At 45.8% G+C, this 22,283-nt stretch overlaps 1 protein-coding gene across 1 annotated transcript in view; it reads right to left on the bottom strand.

Annotated features, from left to right (window-relative positions):
- The window catches only part of OPRL1 (opioid related nociceptin receptor 1), a 36,952-nt gene extending 15,469 nt beyond the window's left edge, over positions 1 to 21,483 (bottom strand). The window contains exons 1-2 of the mRNA XM_007070879.4: positions 20,743 to 21,483; positions 19,952 to 20,204 (exon numbers count right to left, since the gene is read on the bottom strand). Of these exons, the coding sequence (XP_007070941.1) occupies positions 19,952 to 20,175 (224 nt within the window). The 5' untranslated portion in view covers positions 20,176 to 20,204; positions 20,743 to 21,483. The remainder of the gene's footprint in view (positions 1 to 19,951; positions 20,205 to 20,742) is intronic.
- Positions 21,484 to 22,283: the final 800 nt, after the last annotated feature.

Below are 22,283 nucleotides of genomic sequence, written 5' to 3'. Positions count from 1 at the left end.
CTTCAAGTAATCAGAAGAGGCTAAAGTGATTTACACTTCTCTCATTTTGCTACAACCGGATCAATGGGAAACTGAATTTCCAACAGGCTCTCTTTTCTTGTTTTCAGTTACAAATGCATAGCTTGCCTCCCAGTGTTTGCACAAAGGAAGAAAGCTCTTAGCTACACATGAGTTTGATACATAGAGTGCGTTCTGCTAAGTGGCTGTTTGGAAAGATTTTCACCTGCTCAATAACCTACAGAAGGGAAAAGCTTCCAGCTACCTCAGCGTCAATTGCATTTGGAGCCCTGACTCCGAAGCGTACTCCCTCCGGTCCTGAATCCCATTTGGGAAGATATATACCGATTTTAATTAATGATACTTTTAAAGGGGACTCTATGTGTTTGCTGGGATGGGGAATAGACGGTGTAACAGGGTGGTATGGCCATTTAAAGGCCAAGAGACTTGGGGCTGGCCAACCCTGTTTAATTCGCCCAGCCCTGCCACACCTGTGCTGGGTGTGGGACTTTAAAAAGGGAGAAGCCCAGCAGTTTGGGACTAGCTAGGGAGGACAGCCAAGCCACAGGAGTGGAGCTAACTCCAGGAGCCAGGCTCCAGGGAGGCAGTCCTGTGCACGGTGTTTTTCAAGAGGAACAGGGAACCGAGGAGAAGCCCTGGAGGGGTGGAAGACCATGATGGTTTTGGATGTACTTGGACACCCAGTGGAGGAAAGCCCTGGGAGTCAGCATTCTGATGAGAGTGAGAAGAACTGTGAGCTGAGCCCAGAAGAGGCAAAAGAACTTGTGTTCATGTCAATCTGGGACTCTTGTCGAATGCAGTGTTTATTTTGGGACTTTGAGCGCCCCAAAAGGGGAATCCTGCTGGAGGGATCAGCTACGTGAACTCCGGGACAGACAGAAAACCCTGGGGAGGAGGAAACTGAGGCAGGGAGACCAGCAGTGCCACACTCAGCCAGCAGGAGGTGCTCTGTGGCAGCCACACCACATGAGAGGGCTAACGCATGCTGAGGGTGGGACATCCCCCTGCCACATCACTTGGCAGGGGAAGGGAGCAGGAGGTATTCCGATATGCCAACAAATGGAAGGGAGGATGTGTTGGTAAATTCCTAGGGACATTAACACTTGGGGAGGGGAAGGATCAGGGCTATTTCCCCCCACCCCCCAAATGGACACCTGTTCTGGGGACATGCACCGACAAGGGAAGAGGACATGGCTGTTACAGTGTCACACTGTAAGCCCTTTCAGGAAGGAACTGTCCTTTAATTCTATATTTGTATAGCATCTAGTTGAGGACAGTTGTTCCAGCTCATTATATAGCTCGTCTAAAGCTAGGTTTCTTGCCTTTCTGACTGCTTGCTTTCCTGTTCACGTGGAGGTCCTATAGGCAGCAAACTAAAACTGTGGCCTCAAAATTAGTAAAGAAAAGACTGAAGTCCTGTGTGTGACTTGTACAGAACCAAGACAGATAAAATGTCAACCCTGAGGGCCAGCATCTAAATCAGGTTTCTGCTTTCAAATACCATGGGGACTGGTTAGCAGCAAATGGAGAAAGCAGCAAAACTGCAAGCAAATCTGCTGAACAGAGGGGAAGTCTGGTGCAAGATAAGTGGAGTGATTTGTGATAAACAGATGCCCATACAGTCTAAGTTATCTCTATACAAAACCATGGTAAGATCAGCTCTTCTGTACAGAGACATGGAGGACCAAAGAAAGGCACTTGCAAAGACTCAAAGCCATTGAAAGGAGATGTTTGAGGGCAGTGAAAAGAGGAAAGGAGTGACATTGCTGAATGCTTGTGGAATGATGTCATCAGGAGTGAGACCGGGGTCAGTGGTATGAGAGAGAAGCTGCAAGAGAAGAAGCTGAGATAGCATGGGCATGTATGCCAGGATAGATTAAGGGAGTCCTTTTAGGGCACCTTTTGAGACTAGAGTTCGCAGGCTGAGAACAAGAGGTTGGCCAAGAAATCAACAGATAGACTGTTTATGGAAGGACAGAGAAGCTATGGAGTGAGCACTGGACTGGCAAGCCTGGAAAAGACTGATCCAGTGACCTGACCCCAGCTAGCTAGGAAAGGGGGAAGAAGTGGTTTTGTATTGCACCTAGAACAATAGGATCCAGGTCCATGACTGGGACTCCTCGGTGGTACAGTACTACAGATAACAACAGTTATCATTATTAGTAGGGAATTCACTCGTTAGTTACTAGATTTTCCCATCAGAATGATTTTCCCATGAAAAATGCAGTTTCTGCAAAATCAATATTTTCTATGGGATATTTTCTATGCAGGGGACTGGACTAGATGATCTTTTGAGGTCCCTTCCAGTTCCATGATTCTATGAAAAGAGAACTTGAAATGTCAGAATTTCCTGCAGGACAGAAATTGCAGATTTCACTCAACTTTATTAGTCACAGTTGAATGCTGATGGAAATCAAGGAGCTGACGATGCGGCCTGCAGAAGAATTTTGCCCAAAAAGCTCTGCTAATGCGTCTTAATCTTGATCTGCAACAACCCACTGGTATTCCAATCCTGGGGAGATATTGCCAGGTATCTGGCTACAAGAGATGAAACTGACACCACTAAATTCATTTTCCCTTGTGATCTGAATATGTTTTACAACCAGGTGGCCAGAGGGGGAAAGTTGCTGTATTAACCTACTGAGCTCATTTGAATTGGTGATAGCTCTATTGCCAAGGGAAATTTCCTGTTCCATAAATGTTCCTGCATCCTCCTCCTGTCCTGGGGCTCTCACCAGCCCATAGCTGTCTCTTTGGTTTCTTGTCTACAGAAATTCATTGAGCATCTAAGACTGTGTGACTGCCTCCTTAAGGAATGTGGCTGTATTATATTGGTCTCAACAATGCAGTCAGCCAGCATTTGCACACTCCAAAAAAACAAGTCTATTTTCTTTTTGGAGAGGGCTCTTAGCTGAGTACATATTCGATGCCAGAGCTTCATAGACAGCAGACGCTTGAAAATGATGCTTATGTGACTGTTCCTCCAACAGAAATGCAACTGAATATGGAAAAAGGGTCTTTGGCTTTAAAAAGCAAAAAGCTGTCGGCTTTAATGCTTGACTGTGATTATCAAAGGAATCTGCCAGGGAGAAGCAGCATTGGACCATGTTTGGTAAGCACAAAACCCCTCTTGGTGCAGAAACAGAAACACCAAGCGAGAAGGTAGATTCTCAAGACTCCAGCTCACTTCAGATAGAGCAGTATGACTCAGATCTGCTGGGGAAAGAGATTGGTTTCTTTTCTTTCTTGACAGGGAAACAAATAAAGCTGTTGACCCAACATACCTAGGAGGCGGGATGACCCTGTGCAGTTTGGAGCTTGCTCTGTTTCAATGCAAGTCTATTTAAAAAAGGATCTAAGAACGCCATCCAATCTGGGGCAATCAGATCTATGGGTAGGTGTAATTTTTTTTGAAATTTGGCATGAATTTTGGAATTAATCACATTTGGGAGCCAAGTTAAATTGGAAAATGGCTATAAAGATCAATGGTTCAGAGCAGGCCTAGTTCGGCAGTAACAGAAAATCACTATCATCTGTTGAGCAGTTATGTTGTCCACATGAAGTAAATTAGCAATCTCAACCTGGGATACAGGAATTTATTTCAATTCTTGATGGCAGTCTCAGCAAAAAGGTGAGTCTAGCTGCCTGGATTGTTTTTATCTGGCCCTGGAAAGTCCAATAACTTTCAGACAGATAGATCCAAAGGTCGACCTTGTTCAGATCCAGGGTTTTAGTTCAGGCCCCTCTCTGCTCAAAGGAAAAATTGTTGACCATCCATCAACCCCTTGATGCCCAAAAAGATGGCACTCCAGCTGGCCTTTTAGACAAAGCTTCCAGAAACTGATGCGGCAAACAAATACCTAGTTTAAGATTAACTTTAACCTTGGTATTTAACAGTCAAAAGTCTCTAGAGCACAGGGTAGTTTCTACTCTGAAATCACCTGAGACAGATTTGTTGTGCATTACAAAGCACGTTGCAAAAAGTCAGTGTTCTCTTGCACAGTTTGGCCATGATTTTAACCATCCCTGTGCCGCTCCATAGGTCAAAGTCATTGTCCTACAGTAGGTCGCCTGTCTGTTCCACTAGATTGTAACAATGCCCCTTGATCACCCATCCATTGGCTGACCCAAGGCCTGGAAAAGGCTGAAGTAGACTTCTTACGTGAACAGACCATAACTGACTATCCCTTGACACCTTAAGCGTTCTGAGAGGGAGGAAAGCTGTCGTGTTCGGGACAGCGGTTTTTGACATCTGAAGGATGTATTTGGAAATAGCCTTGCTGAGCGATAAACCAGGAAAGCTCATCCAAGTGATCTTGGAGTTTGTATTTGAGGAAATTTGTCAATAGCTTAATGCCTCCCTCCCCCAAATCCTTGACCTGTTTTTCAAATGTTATCACTTGGAGGAATATTGTTCAGATTCATAACACCTGTATGTGACAACAAAGAAAAAACACTACATTACTGAGGGGGTGGGGGAGCCATTGTTTTTCTGTGTGCACAGAACAATAATGCACCTCCCCATACTACTAGCTAGAGTGGGTCAAAAATCTAGCAGAGGTGGGGTTTGTGTCCCCATGGACTGAGCAGAGGACATAGCCCCCCAACTCCACCCCTGTCCCAAGACCCACTGAGAAATCCTGTGAGTCTCAAAGTATCCCTGGAGGACTGGTGCTTCTATATAGACAGCCAGACTCTCATTTCTACTCTCTGGTTCCCTTTCCACCTTGCCCAGAATGTTTCCTTCTGCACTTGTGTTGCCAAAGCTCTTCCATCTGCCCCTGGCTGTTGCCCCAGTCCTTCTGAGGGCTTGTGCCAGCACAGGGCAGAGAGGGGAACAATCAGCCTTCATTCCTATGGGCATTTTCCAGAGCGGAGTCTATGTGGAACTGCTTTTCCCCACCTGTGCCCTTGTCCTGCCCAGCCATGTTTCTGTAATGCTGCAGAGCCCCCCCCCACCCCCACACATAGAGGTGCAGTCAGAAGGGGATGATACCATGTGGGTTCTCTGCCGCCAATCGAATTTTGTGGTCCCTTTAACAGGTTTCCCATACTTTCACCCCTCTGCAACAATGGACAGAGGAGATGGGATGATGAGAATGAATGATCATCTGGCCCAGCACTTAAAGATGAGTTGGGGAAGCTAAATGGTTTCTGAAAGAGGAGATGGCATTGGCTGTTCTCTTACAAGATGATCAAAAAATAAAATGAATTAATTCTCACCCCATGCTAACCCGGCTAGCTCACTCTTTCTGCTTTCTGACAGCCTCCAAGAAAGCAAACATCTCCCCAGCTGACCAATGTTCGCAAACACTTCCAGAATATTCAGTGCAAGCAAAATCAATTAATCTTTTGTGGATTATTTTTTGCCAGGAACTCAGATCAACAAATCCTTAAATCTGTCCCAACAAAGGCAGAAATGAAATGTAAGATTTAAGAGATGGAGACAGTTTCCCTTATTAACACAGTCCCTATGCAAATAAGCATATGAACACAGCTGGGGAAGGAGCAATCAGCCAGAGCTGCTGCTTTTGCATGAGATTGAACAGGAAATATATTGAAGGGAGCAGTGCATCCACTGACCAGAGTGAGGTACTGGGAATTCCCAGTTCTGCTACTGATTTGCTGGGTAGTTTTGAGCCAGTCATTTACCCGTCCCTGGACCCCATCTATAAAATGGATGGGGTAATCACGGGATGGTTGAACTTTCCTAGTCTACAAACTCTCAAAGTCCACAAATTGCTGTGGGGTGTTTTAGTTTTTTTAGATTTTGGGGGGCAGGGAAAATGTTAATTAAACCCAGCACATTCAGCCACTTGAGAATTCTTCTTATGCAAGGGCATTCTCTGGTAGTATACAGCTACCATAGCAACTCCAACAGCACTCTCCTAGTTGCCTGCACAGAGGGCATGGCCAGGGCATCCTTACAGTCTTGCAAGTCTTGGAATTGGAATGGCCCCTTGGCTCATTTCCCTAAGAGGTACAGAGGGACCAGCTTTGCCCCATTGGCTCCCAGATTGGTGAAGTGCAAAGTTAGCTCAAAACCACACCCTTCCCGAGCCAGACTTTGTTGTCTCCAGGCTCGAATAACCACCACAAACCCCACTATAGCAACCTGCATGGGACCTGGATGGAGGAACTCAGGTTGCAGGAAGGAAGAGTCTGGAGGAGGCACTAGGAAGTCGGTCTGTGTGCACATGGCTGGAATGTTAGCTGCAATAAATCATTCCCTTAATAAAGAGCCAGTCTAGTTTCACAAGTATGGAGTCCTCTGAGGCTATTACCCAACACACAGTACTTGAAACACCCACCACCCTTTATTCCAAGCGCACTTCTTCAACCTTTTCTTCAATAACACACAGCACCGCATGCATCTGCGACAGTGGATATTTTTAAAACCCCACGCAACAATTTATCCCTGGGGAGAGAGAAGGACAAAGAAAGAATCACACCTGGCAGATGTTGGACGCGTCAGTTAATACACTGCTGGAAGGTGCGCCGGTGCTACTGTGAGGAGGTTGGGATAAGGAGCTGAAAGAAGATTCAATCAGGAGCTAGACTGGAGTTTGCCAACCTTATCTTCCTGAAATTTTGTTTTTAGCAAGGTCATTCAATGACTAAGGAGAGGGAAGCTGTGCTATGGGTAAGAGCCCTCATGAGCTCAACCTGATTTGAGTGCAGCCCACGATACAGTGTACCGACTCTCCCTTTTGCCCTTAGATTTTCTCTTGTCTCAGCTCCTTGCTTGCTTGCTCTCTCATTATTTTTGCTATGTTCCCTGTCCCTTTTCAGCCTATTTTTGCCTTTATTTTTCCCTCTTCTTGTACTGTTCTCCCAATATAACACTCAGACCCAAGCTTTAATTTACCACTGGGGAGGAAATTAAGATCAGGCTCATGTATTGTTCTCGCCACTATTTAAACCGAAGCTCTCAGAAGTAAAAGCCAGGGGCATTAACCTACAGCTCTGCCTCCCCCCACCAACACCACCACCAAGCAAGCCCTGAACAATGTTAGACCAAAGCATGTGCGCTGGGTAGAGGTGCAGCTCACAAAGGGGCAGGCGGTGAGAGAAGATGGAAATGTCCCTTCCTGCACCTGTACTTTGAGGTCTTTCCACTTTCACAGAGATGCATAATGTACCCTCTGGTGCTCTTTAGCCCATCTCCACAGCACGTTGCAAAGCTTCCTTTCTGACGGCACAGCTACCTTTCCCCACAATTACCAGCCTCGGGGCCTGTGTGCTTAGCGGTCAGATCCACGAAGCCCCGTCACTGAACTAACAGCCAGGCTGCAAAAATGAGACTTCTGAACAGATTGTTCACTGACATCACAGTCACAAACTGAATACAAATGTCTGGGGTGGGAAGAGGCGGGGGGGAAGGGACAGACTGAAACCTCTCGCCCTAGGGAGCCATTAGCATTGCCGTTTGGCTCTGGATCCTGATTCTCTTGATTAGGTTATTCATAATCCCATCTAACTGAGACCCAGACGGTGCCATTCATCTGCATGCAGCTTGTACGCATTCCTTCCCCCACTAAACCTCTAGCTGCAATGACACGCTTCCTCTTCCCCTCCTGCGGCAGACAGTCGTGTTCAGTAAGGGCTGCAGTGTCTGGAATGACAAGGGATATGAAACAGACAAAAGAGGTCACTGCTTTTTCGCATCTCTCAGCTCCATTGGCGTAAGTCAGCATAGCCTCGTTGAAGTCAGCACTCCCATTTAAATCAGCCGAGGGACTGGCCCGTGTATTTTGGATCAGATCTTGGAAACCCTATCACATGCCATCAGCGTTATCATTGTCCCATGTCACTAACTCTGGTTTCATCCCTGCTATTACGGGTTGTTACTATGTGGCAGCTGTCTGTCTCAGAAGACAATGGTTTACGTGCCAAAGCCATTCAGGTACTAAATGTCATGCTGCAGCCATACATGGGTAAAACGCTCAATTCCCGAGCAACAGGTAATGTAGACACAAGGCACAGGGCTAACAGATGAAACCAGTGCACTAATAGTGCTTGAAGCCTACTGCTCTTTCCTCTTCACTCGCTTTGCTTTCCTCTCTCTCAGCCACTCTGGTGCAGCCCAGCCCTCCAGTGCAGCCTGTTGCTAGCTACATCTGTCCAGCTTGCCATGTTGATGTTGAAAATTTTCAACAAGTCCTTCTTGCAAATGTCCTTGAACTTGAGCCTTGGCTGGCCCAGTGGCCTTGAAGCATCCACAATACAGGAGATCCTTTAGAATTGTCTATCCGTTGCAAATGGTCACACCAACGGAGAGGTCTTTGAGATCAGTGATCAGACATGGCAATTTTTCTTTCTCAAGTATTTCAGCGTCAGGAACATTGATTTCTTACTTGATATTTAGAATATGGCAAAGACAGTGGGTGTGCAGGGTGTTTAGCCTTCCTTTGTACCTGCCGTAGGCAGTCCAGGCTTCACCACCTGAACAACTGTGGCATGTTTAGAACACACATATGGTAGACCAATATCTTCATGTTCAATGTTAGTTTCCTATTCTCTCCCATGTGTTTGGTCAGTTGACCGTATGTGGTGGCTGCCTTTCTGATGCAAGAATTAAGCTTATCATCTAGAGATAAATCATCCAATACAATTGATCCCATGTAGCATTACCTGTGCACAACTTCTAGCACCATCAACACAACTTGTGCCATAACCATTGTCTTCTTTAGAGTGTTGGTTAGTCCAAACTCATCACAAGCTAGCGTGGAGCTATTGCAAGTTGCTGGAGGTCCTCTTTACTGCATGCCATGAGCACTGCACCAGCAACGAAAAGAAGTTCTCTTAGCAGCAGGAATTTGACTTTGCTTTGTGGTCTGAGATGTGCGGTGTTGAAGTGTTTTCCATCTGCTCTTGTCTGGAGATGTACAACCTCGGTGCAAAATGAAAAAGCATGACGGAGCAGCAGAGAGAAGAATGTACCAAAACACATCCCTGTTTGACACCACTGTGGATTTTTAAGCTGTCACCATCATACTGGACTATAGCCTTCATGGAAGAATTAAATCAGACTGAGGGTAATTGGGTGGCAAGCAAGTCTATCTAGCAATTGGCAAAGGTCCTTTCTGCTGACGAGGTCAAAAGCTGTACTAAGTTCCATGAAAGCCATGTAGAGAGGTTTTCCTTGTTCTTGACACTTTTCTTGCAGTTGCCTTAGTGTGAAGAGCATGAGGATAGTTGATCTACCAGCACTGACTCTCTGGATATACATGTTCAGCAAGAAATTGTAGTCTTTTGAGAATGACCTATGCAAATACCTGACCAGCAACAGTAAGGAGAGAGGTTCCTCTGTAGGTGTTACAATCACTCCAGTCTCCTTTGTCTTATCCTGGCTACTACTATCACGTGACTATCCTGTCCCCCAGATTTCCATCCTATTCAGGCCTGCATGGCAGTTCAACAGCACTCTGTTCCCAATGGGTGTATGGATCCCACACAGAGGCTTAACTATCCTGGACTAAGCAGCCAGATGTCGCAACAGAAACTGCCAACTTTACAGTCAAACAAGACCCAATTAATTACCTAGCTGCTTGCAATCTACTAACAAGGGTTAATGAGCCTGCAGACTCTCCATAGAAGAATGCAAACAAGCACCACTCCTGCACAAGTGTCTTCTTTACTATTAGCTTCAGAAGATAGACAAAGGACTGAATGTGCCATGAAGACCTGGCAGTTGACTCTTCCCTCTGTCCATCTCTTGGGGACAGGACTGAAATACGTTACTAGGCCAGTGCACAGGACAATTTCATTGCTCTTACCTGTGCTCTGCCTGTTCTGTGGATGAGCAGAGCACTTGAATCCACAGGCCTGGCAACCAGGCCCTTTCAGAAGCGTAGACAGATGCATAACCAGCCACGTGGCGCATTATGAGCCACACTGCTTTGGTTTAAAGAGTATGGCTGTTTGAAAATATTCTGTAGCAATCTACACTCCTCCTGGTACATTTACTAGGATTCCACTTCCATCTTGAACTTGACACCTCTGCCTTTGGCCTCTGGAACTTCTTGCCACTTGACCTGAAAAGTGCTGTGGACTTAGTCCCAATTAAACAGGACTTAGAAACCTCACCAAAGTTTGTCATTTTAGTGTTTTTAGTCTGGATTTTTAACCATGTTTGGGTTTTGATGTGAGATTGCAAGTCCTACAGTGCTTTTGAAAATCCTACTCAGCCTGTAACATTCTTGACATTGAAAGCAGCTGCTGGTGTACATTAGGCACAGATTTTTAACAGCACGCATGCACTTGTGTGCAACTGACTTGTGCTCACGCACATCCCAAAGACAGTGTGCGGCCAGGATTTGCATGCGTGACAACCCACCAAACATGCGATACCAACAGGGACAGAACCTTTCAGCTCCAAAAGCACAGGCATCTACCACTTGAGCTAAAGAAGTAAATCCATCAGCTGGTAGCAGTGGTGGGCTATTATACTCTCCATGGGCCATCCACTAGAGGGGAATGTTAATCATATTGGTATGTGCACATGCAAGCTGTGAGTTGCAAGCATGCATATTTCAGCCTTGATCTTGGAAAAATCAAGTTTCCTTTGCCATTGTACCACAGTAATAACCAAAAGACTTCATTTTCCATCCATTTGTATCATTTGTATTTCTTGTTCTTCTGCACTCTTTATGGTATAATAACTTTTGATTACTCCACACACTACAGACCACTCAATATTAATTTCATTTCTATCCAAACTGCACCAATTGCCTCTTGCAAAGGGAAAAGGAAAGCAAAGGACACAGAGACAAAAGGTCTCAAAGGGTTCATTCCTGTCCACTGGATTTGTGTTACTTTATACTCCATGAAGGACAGCTTGTTGAACCATTCCTATTAGGAAGCCTTCTTGTAAGACGTCATGTAACTGAAATGTTATAATTTCTCACAACGGGCCTCTGATCCTGATTCGTGCGTTAGGGACTGAGGGCCAGATTTTTAAAGGTGTTTAGGTGTCTAAAGCTGTAGGTAAAAGTCAATGCCTACAGGTATTTTTAGGTGCCTAAATACTTTTTAAAATCTGCCCTTGAGACACCATTAATAAGTAAGTAGAATTGAAAGGCCATGAACGCGCTATTGAGTTAACTAGGCTGCAAAGGAGTCCAATTCACCATAGAAGGAAGAGCATTAGAGACCAGGTAGCAGACTTGAGGGCTGGGGAAGAACAAGTATGAGCAAACTGGTGGAAGAATTCAAGGAGTTCAGTCAAATGTCTTTACTCAGAGGGCGTGTATGAAATAGGAGCTGCATGTAAAGAAAAGAGCCCTGGAAGGAGATCAACATTCCGGGCGACAAGTCCTAACCCATCTGAATATTCCTGGAGTTGTGGGAGTAAAAAATGGCACAGGTACTTGTGCCTAAAGCCCCATGATTAAATAGGCACATGTGATGGTCACCCTCTTGGCCAAAACATGGGGGAGTGACCTTGGGACCTCCAGAGCTAAAACAGTTACAGCTCATAGCCTCTGGCCTGGCACACAGGGGGATTCATAACATGCACTCACCAGTGGGTTACACACACAACTGGGTGCGTCTGGGAGTAACAGGCAATAGGAGGTCACAGAGGCTGGGTGTTGTTTCTGAATCTTCTTGCTTTGGAAGCATCATTAGAAACTGGGTTTTTGGTTTTTTTGTTTTTTCCCTTTAATCAAACTACTGGGAAATAGAAGAATTCAGGCAAGTTTAATGTGCCGACTTTTCCCTTCTCAGATAACCCTTTCCTTCTGCTGCTGCCCAACTACCTGCTTCAAATTCATCGGAAACTGTAGGGGAAACACATGCATAAGTAACACCTTAAAGGCACCAAGGAGATGGAGGGGCTGGAGGTGGGGGAGAAATTATCTGAATTTGCAGGAAACTCAAACAATGGTCAGTAATATGAAGCAGCAAGAGGCAGCCAACTTAAACCAATAGCCCTTTGCTGTAAAGGAAATAGAACTCCTATGGAGAGCCCTTTTCAGTCTTCTCCAATTAGTACAGCTCAGCAGTAGAGGTGGATTGGACAGTCATATGATTACAATACCAACAAATTAATCACTTCACCTTTTCAGTCACTCCAAATACAAGAGAGCTGTAGGGTGAGCCATATGACGGAAAGTAAAACCCAGAGGAAGCTTTAGGATTTTTTTTAAATGGCTCCAGGTCATTTCGGAAATACCAAGAAGTTTTAGAATTTTCCTTCTGTATCTCAGGAAATTCATCCTCGTCTCCCCTAAAGAGATAAACAGCAAACCACCCTGTAGCCTTAACATTGCTGAAATGTGAGCATTAGAGTCTCTGTGTTCCACTAATAACTGAAAAATGGGCAAGAAGTATTCTCTGGCTCGTGATACAGTGGATCTGGGTTCCTTTCATGGGAGATGTGGAGTGACAGGGGCTTTGTGGCTAACTCCTGGGTATATATTATTCCTCAGGTACCACATGATTTACAAAAGTCTACTATGCACCATTAAGACCAAGTAGCCCCTTGGATCCAGTAGCACAATTATCAAATTGAGAGGCAGGACATCGGGGTTCTATTCCCAGCTCTGCCACAGACTTCCTGTGTGACCCTGGGCAAGTCACTTCACCTGCCGGTGCCTCAGTTTCCCCTATATGTAGCTAATGATATTTATTCCTCTTCTTGTAAAGCGCTTTCATATACAGGGGTGAAAAGTGCTATATTAAGGGCTAAGCATTGCACTGAAAACGGGCATTGGTGTGTGACTCAATGTGAGTCATTGTGAGGGTACAAACCCCACTCTTCTTATCCCATGTGATCCCCACACAACTCAAGACAAGGTGATCACATTTCAAGCTGTCAGTGGTTTGACAGTGCCTGCATATCAGTGTTGTTCGCCAGATTTGAGGTAAGAACAGGTGGACAGAAAGTGTGAGAGGCTGTTCCTATTACTTTCCTGGGGTGTTTCTCCACAAGGATAGCTATTGGGCAGACTGTGACCAGAAAAGGGGAGCCATGTGGAAACAGGTTCTCTCATCACTTGGGCTATACATTTGACTTTTTATCTGCCTTAGTGTTCTTTCCCATGGCCTTATCTGAGGGACATCAATAAGCAGAGACCAAGATTCAGGTCATGCCTTTTCATGCATGATCTCTTGCCAACTAGGCCATCACCGTCTATGAGCTTCTTGTGGATGAGTTGCTGGTTCTTGCTGGTTCTTATTTAGACATTGCTGGATGACTCTGCTGTCCCTGTGCAGCTCAACTTTTCTTCCCTGTAAACATGTCACCCACAATGTTCATACAGGGAAACACTTGTGTGCATTACAAGATAGAGCAGAGAAGCTTCAGTCACTCGAAATTGCAAGGAGAAATGCAAGCAGAATAATCTCATAAAATTTGGCTGTGCCAGCTTGAACGTGAGCACTGGAACAAAGAGCTTGCTTCTGCAAAAGAGTAGAGATTGGGCAAAATATATTGTTATAACTGACTGGGCTCTTATCTGCCTTTCTGTTCTCCATAAACAGAAAGACTGTGAGTGGGGGCTCATGCAAAGGTTATCAAAAGCTGAATCCCGGCTCCACTAGCAAGCACCCAAATTTCAACCTATTAAAGACAAGAGTCAAGTCCTGAAGCTAATAAGCATTGACATTCTCTTCTGTCCCAAGGTGAATCACTTTTCTTGTGTCATCACAGCCATTAGCTATCTTAGGAAATGGTACAGAGCCAAACCTCTGCTTGCCTTTTGCTGTAAGCTAATTTGTCACCATAACTCTTTACAGACAAATGGCCAGCTTCCAGAGTTTGTAAATGCTAAGCCAAGTTCATCCCTGGTGTTGACTTGAGTGGCCTTCTTTGTCTGACCAGCTGAGCAAGCGAATGTACTGCAAAACTTTCCTTCTGTCTAACACTGCTGGCTAAGGTGCTTGTTGAAAAACCAAAGAGACATGATAAGGCCTGAGAAAGTGGGATAGATTCGTGACCAGACATGATAGAAGCAGTTTTATTTACCCACTGGACAAGGAAGCATTCTTCTACTGGACACTATCCATTATTATTAGTTTAAAAACAGGATCCTGGAATACCAGTAGATGGCGAATGAAAAGGATAAATTGGAGACAGCAGTACTGCAGGCAAATGTGCAGACTGATTTATGGGTTTCCACAACACACACACGCTATTCAAGAAACCTGGGCAGGGTCATTCCTTGGAAAACCAGATGATAATATAGGAAAATCTCAGCAAAGAATGGCCAAGTTTGCATCTGTCTAGGTGGGAAGGTAGAAGAAAATTTCAGAGGAAGAGGGAAGAATGTTGCTTAAAAGATACAGCAGAAAGTTTCAGAGAAGGGAGATAGACATAATGCTGTGGGAAAATCTCATGAGGGAAGAGCTAGAAGCTCCATCTCTTGGAACATTTAAAACTAAACCAAGGAAAACACTGGATTGTAAAGAACAATCCTGGATGAGCAGGGAGATGGACTCATTGATGTATTGCTTATTTCTATGTTCTGTGAGTCTTTGTTATGATTCATGGCTAAGACCTTGTGAAACAGATAGGTTACATAGCCACAAATCATGATCACATCTAAATTCTCCCTGTTGCTCTCCTAACATAAGCAAAAATCTCTGGAACTTTGGCTAAGATGTTCTTTGCAAGTCTCAGTAAGGGACAGTGTTTGTGCACAAAGTTGTTGTTGGCCTTGCTGGAAGTTTAGTGTCAACAGATCATGAAGCAATCTTGAGTGGCTGCTGTACCTAGAAAGGGTGAGTGCGAGGGAGTTAAAGATGCGTTCCATTTGAAAGCTCTTGTCAGAGGTGACAGTGCAGTAAACCGCTTATCAGTTTAGTACGAAGGCATGGAAGTATGAGAAATAAACAGCTTCAAGAACAAACACCCTGTAAACATCACAGGTGGCAGAAATTGTTTATTTGGTGCAATTGTCTGTCTGTTTAGTGGGTGTGAACGAGACTGCAGGAAAGTGGCAGATTTGAGAGTCTTCATAGGGATGCAGAGCTGCTTCCAGTCACTCTCATGCCTAGTGCTTGAACCCTGTACAAAGATGTTGGGTACTTACGGCTGATTCATAGTCCTGAGACATATCCAACTAGGATATAAGTGAGGTTGGAGCATTTCTAGAGACAGCGGGAAGCAGGGGTTGGGGGCAGAAAGGGAGCTATAAGGAAACCCAAGGAATAATCAAGCTTAGGGAGGAAACTGAGGTTTGTATCACTATTTTTTGAGTTAAAGCCAATCCTCAGGGAGGGGTTAAGGATGCAATATATACAGTGTGTATATACACTATTTTCAGACTTACATTTACTTACATGCTACCTCCTCAGAACAAACATCATCACCCACTAGCCAGACGCAAATATCTATGAAAACACAAACGCGGGCAAGCCATGAAAATTCCATGAAACTATTCCATGGACCTCTGGGAAGATTTGGGCTATGGCTCCCTTTTCTAGTGTTCATGGTCTTGTATTCAGTGAAGATGGAAGGGTCACTATTGGTCAAAATATCCTGCCTCTGTTTTTCCACACCCCCTAAACAGGGAAAACATAAGCGTGCTTTTTTAAATGCATCATGCTGAGGCTCGCCTGTCTTTTTGTAGGTGCACTTTGCCTCTGAAAAATTTGCATCTGCAATCTTGGATCCACATAGCGAACTTCAGGAGCAAAATGGTGGCCGCCATTTTGAAATTTTGGCCTAGCATGTTTATGTTTCAGGCTGATGTTCTTCTGCCTACACTGCCTGTGAGAGATGAATGAATGAATGATGTTCCTGGTTGTCCTCGTAACACTCCTTTCAATCCAGTCAATATATATTTATTACCTGCCAGGGCACAGGGATGGTGCTGACCAGGACTAGCACAATCTCCTCTGCCTTCTCCTTTTCCTTTATGTGACGGTCGAAACTAGAATGGGTTGTTTCTCCCCAAATTTTCATACATTTCAGTTTACATTAGGCATGAATTGCTCTATTAGCAAGTAGAGAGAATTAGCATCATTTGCTCACATTTCCCTAAGACACAAATATGAGATGGCACTTTACTTCAGTTAAACACGAGCTTCTTAATGGAAGAGGAGTGCGGCGACATTCATGTCTGACAGGACAGGAGACCTTTCCATTGAAATTTTTGATACTCAGTCTTATTATTTCCATCACTGTAACACCTACAAACCCCAACCACAGATCAGAGATCCACTGTGCTAGGAACTCTACAGACAAATCATAGCTCGCAATCCTGGGGGGATGGGGTTGTTTGTATGTTTGTTTTTAATCACCCTAAAAGAAAGGGTCATTGAAATATACTTCTTTTTTAAATTGCAAGAGTGAAGATGCCCTGGAAGAGGTCATTTATGTGGTACAAACTGGAGCTGGTCAGAAAAATGGGTGAAGTTGGAGGGATTCCACTGAAAATTTCAGCTGTATTTTTTTTTCAAAAACCTAGAAGCCAAAATATTTTCAATTTTCAGATGCCAAAAACTGAATGTTTTGGACCAAAACCGGAAACGTTTTTGGTTTTACACACACACACACACACACACACACAAAGATAAAAGATCAAGTAAAGCAAACATTTTCTGTGACATTTTTTTATTTAATCTAAAACCCCACTTTTCACTGAAAAAATGCTTTTATGGAAACTTTTCATCCACCTTTAGCGCAACCTGAGTCTGTAGGGTGCCTGAGCTGAAGGGATCTATGTATAAAAGCCTCCCATGTACTTTTTCGTGGGAGCACGACATGTGTCCCTTCGCCAGCCAGTTTAGCCAGTTCACTCCTCCTGTGCCCTGCACACAGACCCTCCTCACCCCATATTGGAGCGCAGGTTTCCCTGAAGGACCCCAAAATGCTGCATCTGGATTCTGAAACTTTAAACTGCAGGGGTGTTAAGATCTGGGGTTTGGGACTGGCCATTTATCAGAATCGGGGCTCTTTGGATGTGGATTTTGAAACCCCTTCTCCAGCTCCCTAGAGTTCAGGGCTGTTCAGATCCAGGGCAGGGGTTCAGGCCCGTCTCCCGGTATAGCAGGAATATCTGGGGTCATAAAACATTCCTACACATATTTTTCACTGGGAGAAGGGTTTGAACTTCCTAGGCAGTTCTTATGCGGGGGTGGTGGGGAAGGGATCCATTTCAGCAGGGAAGGAGTTCAGCTTTCAAGGGCCTAAAAAAACAAATCATAAACAAATCACCTGTGCAGCCATTTCGATCCAGCACTTAGCTTGGCCGAGGAAGTAAGTGCATGGTAGGGTTAGCCAAGGCGTGGCACAGAACCTGTGGGGGACCCCTCTCCAGTTACTCAGCAGTGCAGGCAAAATGTGGCCAGCTGCACAATATCACAGCCACAGCGCAGTAAACAAGCATCAAATCGCCTACTTCCATTTGCTCCTGCTGTGAGCGAGAGTGCGGAGTTATGTGAAATGACTGTATCCATTTGCACACCATGCAGTTCTGTGGGTGCGTCTCCTTCTGAATGTTACTGAGACCAAATTTCATCAACAGTCTGACTTTGTGTGGGGAACTCCATGGGACAGAAACCACTCCCCGCAACCTGCAGGCTGCCTTCGGTCGCTGCTCTTAGACTGGAATATTGGCTGCAGCCCCGAGCACATTAGGACACACCTAATGGCCCTGGCTTGCCCCACCCCCATGCTCCTCTTCTGAGCCAGACCACTTGGGGCCTCTGCAACCCCAACTGGACTACATGCAGGCGCTCTGCAGAGGCAACAGATGAGTGCACTGGGGGGGGAGGGGGGAAGAACACCCGTGTGCCCCATTTTGAAATGACGGTCCGAGAGTTACAGGGTTCTATTCATTCTAACTTCAGAAGCTCTCCCAAAACTTGTCCCCATTCCCATTTCTGTCACCCGAGAGTTCTTCTCCCGGCACCCTCCGCTCAGTCATGAGCAGTACTTAATATGTCACTGGATGCAGGTCTTCGTTTGCAGACAGGTCATGCAATGAAGGCCCCAGCCTGCACTGGACGAGGTGTGCAGCCGAACAACCCCCGGGGAAGCCCCAGGAGGCACAGCCCTTCCCAGTGCAGGGACTGCTCTTGGCATGCTACAGTCTATGCCCCTCTCCGCACCCAGTCAGGGTGGAAAGGCAAAGGGATCACAGCCCTAGCCCTATCTCCTCCCTGTACCAACTGGAGTGGATTAGGCCCAGGAGGGGCACTGTGGGAGCAATCCTATGCTCCTGAAAATGCAGAGACTTCTTGATCCTGGGGCTTGCACGAGGAGAATGGGGAGGGATGCAGAAGGCCTTGCCTGATTGGCTATCAAAAAGCATCATGCCTAACTCTGGTGCTAAACAGATGGTACTGAATAATAATACTAACAACAACAGAAATGGATCAGAAAGGCAAAAATTAGCTGAACACTGATCCCCTCGCAACAGACCAAGTAAACATGGTGCAGCTGCTGCACCATGGCCTCCATATCTCCACACTCTCCAGGGTCAGCCCCTCCCTGTCCAGGGGGTTTTGTCATGATCTCCTCCTTCCATCCACCAACTTCCCTGCCGTAAGAGCACTGAAAGGCTGCCTGCTCAGAAAAAGCAAGCCTTTGCCCTGTTCTCAAAGATCCGGACTCATCTGAATGGCTGTGATATTTTGGGCCAGGTTCTGCGACCCTTCCTCCTGCTGAGCAGCACTTACTCACAGTAGTCCCATTGGGATTACTCACAAGAGTAAGGGCTTCTCAGCATGAATGAGAGATGCAGCATCAGGCCCAGAATAAAGAAAATATAATCATGTAACCCTTTATTTTACTTCAGTAAACATTTTCCATCCTGATGTGCTCAGACCAGTATAAAATAACTCCAGCATTTAGAGCTCCAAATTCAAGGCCAGACTGTTAACCCCCTCACATTAGTGAGCAGTTACTCACCCGAGTGACTCCATTCTCAATAGAAAGGGGGTCACAGTCCAGCCCTAAATAAGCAGTGACCTGAGTCAAAAGTGACACATTGGTTTTATCAACAGAGGGGTGCCCCGTCTTGATGCAAATTTTTATTTTACTTTACAGGAAATGATTTGCTCTGGATTCATGGGTCGAGGTGGTTTAAATCATGGAAGAAAATGAGAGTTTTTACTCCTTTGAGTTTCTCTACATACAGAATCATCAAAACCATTGATACATTAAATGTTAAAGACCAGAAACATGTCACTAAACACCGGGAGATGGACCCTGGTGGGGACATCATCTGCTCATTGCTCTTCCCCCCCACCCACACAAAAGTCTTTCTGCTGTAGAAAATCCATCCAATTTATCTAGAGCCGGACATTCATCTGCAGTTAGAGATGCTGCCCTCATCTCTGGAACATTGTGTTGCAATCTATTTCTATGGCGTTTTTAAAAATAGTGACACTCGGAACTTTAGGATTTGTACCCTACAGAGATATGAGGCCACCCAAGCAATTCATTTCCCTTTTGCATAGAACCAAAGGAAGGGATTAGACTCCCTCTCCAGTCTAAATCCAAACCCTAACATGGCACAGGAGCTGCGGTGTGAAACGGGGGCGCCCGTGGTCCCCCAGGGACCGTCACAGACTGCCAGCTGACTATTTCCAAATCCTTGCTCTGCCTGCTGACAGCCAGTGCAGCGCCTTACACAATTTGCAGAGTCCACCTTTTGAAATATATTTTACCTCTCTGTTCTGTTCTCGGGGTTAACTCTGCTTCCTTTAGGAGGCACCAGAGGGTTGTTTAATATGAACCGTGGCTGAAAACCTTCATCATCCCTGAGGAACCATTGGGGGTGGGGGGACTCCTTAGCTAAAATGCAAAGGAAAGAACTTGGAGAAGTGCAAGAGTTTCAAACATGGTCTCTATCACCCAGGGCATCAGTTCACTTCCACTTGCAGTCTAAAGTTACCCCACTGCCCTCTGCTCACTCCCCACTCTCAGGAAGAATAGCGAGGGGACGGGGGTTGGTGAGATGTGTGAATTGCCTACCTGACAATAACATACATGACCGAGCAGTTGCCCACCAGCCCCACTATGCACACGATGGAGTAGACGACCACGATGGTGATCTTGATGCCCAGTGGCAGGAAGCTGTCCCCTGTGCCGTTGTTAAACCAGTTACTGGGGAAGCTCAGGTTCAGGATTGAGGAGTCGTTCAGCAGTTTCCTCAGATCAGGGTCTTCCAAAATATGAGCAGGAAAGAGAGGATCCATCCTGAACCTATCCAGCCTGTGGCAAAGACCTGGGGCACCAACAGACCAATAATGAAAATGGGATTAACAACAATCAATAAATGTCTAGAGCAGCAATAACCACACACCGGGGGCAAACTCTTCGGGAAATAGATATGGTCAAGCAAGCAGAGCCCTGCTTCTGCAAGATAGGCACCGTCATCTTATGTATGGTTCTGTGTCACACACACAAATGTAGAGATACAACATACAAAAACACTGCACTCATTTGGGGGTACTGTATGTCCCTATCTGCTGTAGCACCAGTCCCTTTGCATGCACACACACACACACACACAGCATCTGTCTTGCCCTGCCTGTTTTTTTGCTGCAGAACTGGCTAGATGAACACCTCTGTATTCTGGCAGGTGAAACGACATACAGAAAATACATCGTTGTTTGCAATGCCCATTGTCAGCTGCTGTCTGTCGTCTCCGTTCATTGCTATGGGAGCCCCAAGCTGCCCTTGCATGCAGCCCTAGCGTAACAGAAATAATTCAGCTGGAATCTTGGACTAGGTAAAGTTAAATAAGCATGCTTGCGCCTTACCTCAATGCACACGCTTCCTTTCCCTTCTGTTAGGAAACTAGATCTTCCCCCCCTTTGGCTTCAGCAGTGCTCTGGTCCATCAATTAAATCCGGATGACAAAAGAGAAACAAAGCAAATGCAGGAGAGCTCTCCCAGCCTTCAGTCTCCCTGATTGTGAGATGCTGCTGCTGCTTTAGCAGGCGTTTGAATGTGGTGCTCACAGAGAAGGAAGATATTTCGACAGGGGAAAATCTCACACCCGTGCACACGTTTCTAAGCTCGGGGAGGTGAGGAGAGGTGTGAGCGGAGCAGAGCGGATCTGCTAACCAAAGCTGCTCCGGGGCTGTCTGCAGTTCTAGGTCTCCCGGTGCAGAGGGACTGGCTTGCAGTTCCAGTCTGGCTCAGTTGGACTGTGATTTCTCCCAATGTGTAAAACACCTGAGGGGCTTTTTTCCTCCCCCTTCATTCCCATGTATAACTGTCCACCCCAGTCTGAAAGGCTTCTAGTGGGTCCGGCTAAGCTCTGCTTACATCACCTCTCTACCAGTTGCAGAGCGAAGCAAACTTGGGGGAAGCAGTCTCCTGTTGGCCAGTCACGCTGCCACTGCACTGCAATCCACCCTCCTTACCCCTCCCTTTGCACAGTGTCAATGCATCTCTCTGCCAGCGAACCGCAGACCAGAGCTGGAGCTCAGCGCCAGGCAAAGCCACACGAGGTACTCTTCTAGGGATGGCCACCTTAAAGAAATACAACAGAGTTTGAGATGGGCCGAAAAATCTACCAGACATTGAGGGGAGAGCGGGAGACTAATGTGGGCCCAAAATGGATTTTGCAAAGAAAAAAGCTTATACAAAGCATCAGACCAATGGAAATGTCCCCATGGTTCTTTTTAAAAATTCAAATGGAAACAGGGTTATTTTTTCTTTTTAACAAATTAACATTCCCCTGCAGTGTTTCCTTGCGATTCAAATATTATGCCCTGTGCTAGTGCCCAAGAACCGGAAGCAGCATAACAAGGGGGGAGTACAGTGTCCTGGGGTTTTTTGTTGCTGTTGTTTGGTTTGTGGATTTTTTTTTAATTATTTTGATTCCAGTTCAGGTTTTTGTAACACAGGCCAGAACGTCTGGGACCAGATTAACAATAGCACCTGTTTGCACATGTGCACATGAGTGGCCAGCTGGGGTTGCTTCAGGCAACCCCCAAAGTGCGCAAAAGTACCCTCTAAAAAATCTGGCCCCAACAGAATACTGTCCTTTTGAAAACAACCAAAGCATTAAGAGCAAGTGGTCAGCAGATGCTGGTAAATTTGGCATTTCAATGCTGCACAACAACTGAGAGCACCATCTTACAACCTGACTTCAGTGGGAGATACCGCAGCTGGAGTTGGGCAAGCTGCAGGGGTTTGCCACTCAGATCTATGGGCAGGATTAGGATCTTGTGGGATGGGCCCTTAGTTTTACTTTGATCCTAAACCAGGGACAGCAGGGTGGTATGGGCACTCGCATAAGGAGCAGGATTCTGCTACTGACCTTGGTCAGTTGCCTTCCCCTCCCATCCTT

The sequence above is a fragment of the Chelonia mydas genome, chromosome 13 (genome assembly GCF_015237465.2).
Source record: "Chelonia mydas isolate rCheMyd1 chromosome 13, rCheMyd1.pri.v2, whole genome shotgun sequence".
Classification (NCBI taxonomy): Eukaryota; Metazoa; Chordata; order Testudines; family Cheloniidae; genus Chelonia; species Chelonia mydas.
The sequence above is the reverse complement of the archived record's forward strand: the minus strand, read 5'-3'. Positions and strand labels throughout refer to the sequence as shown.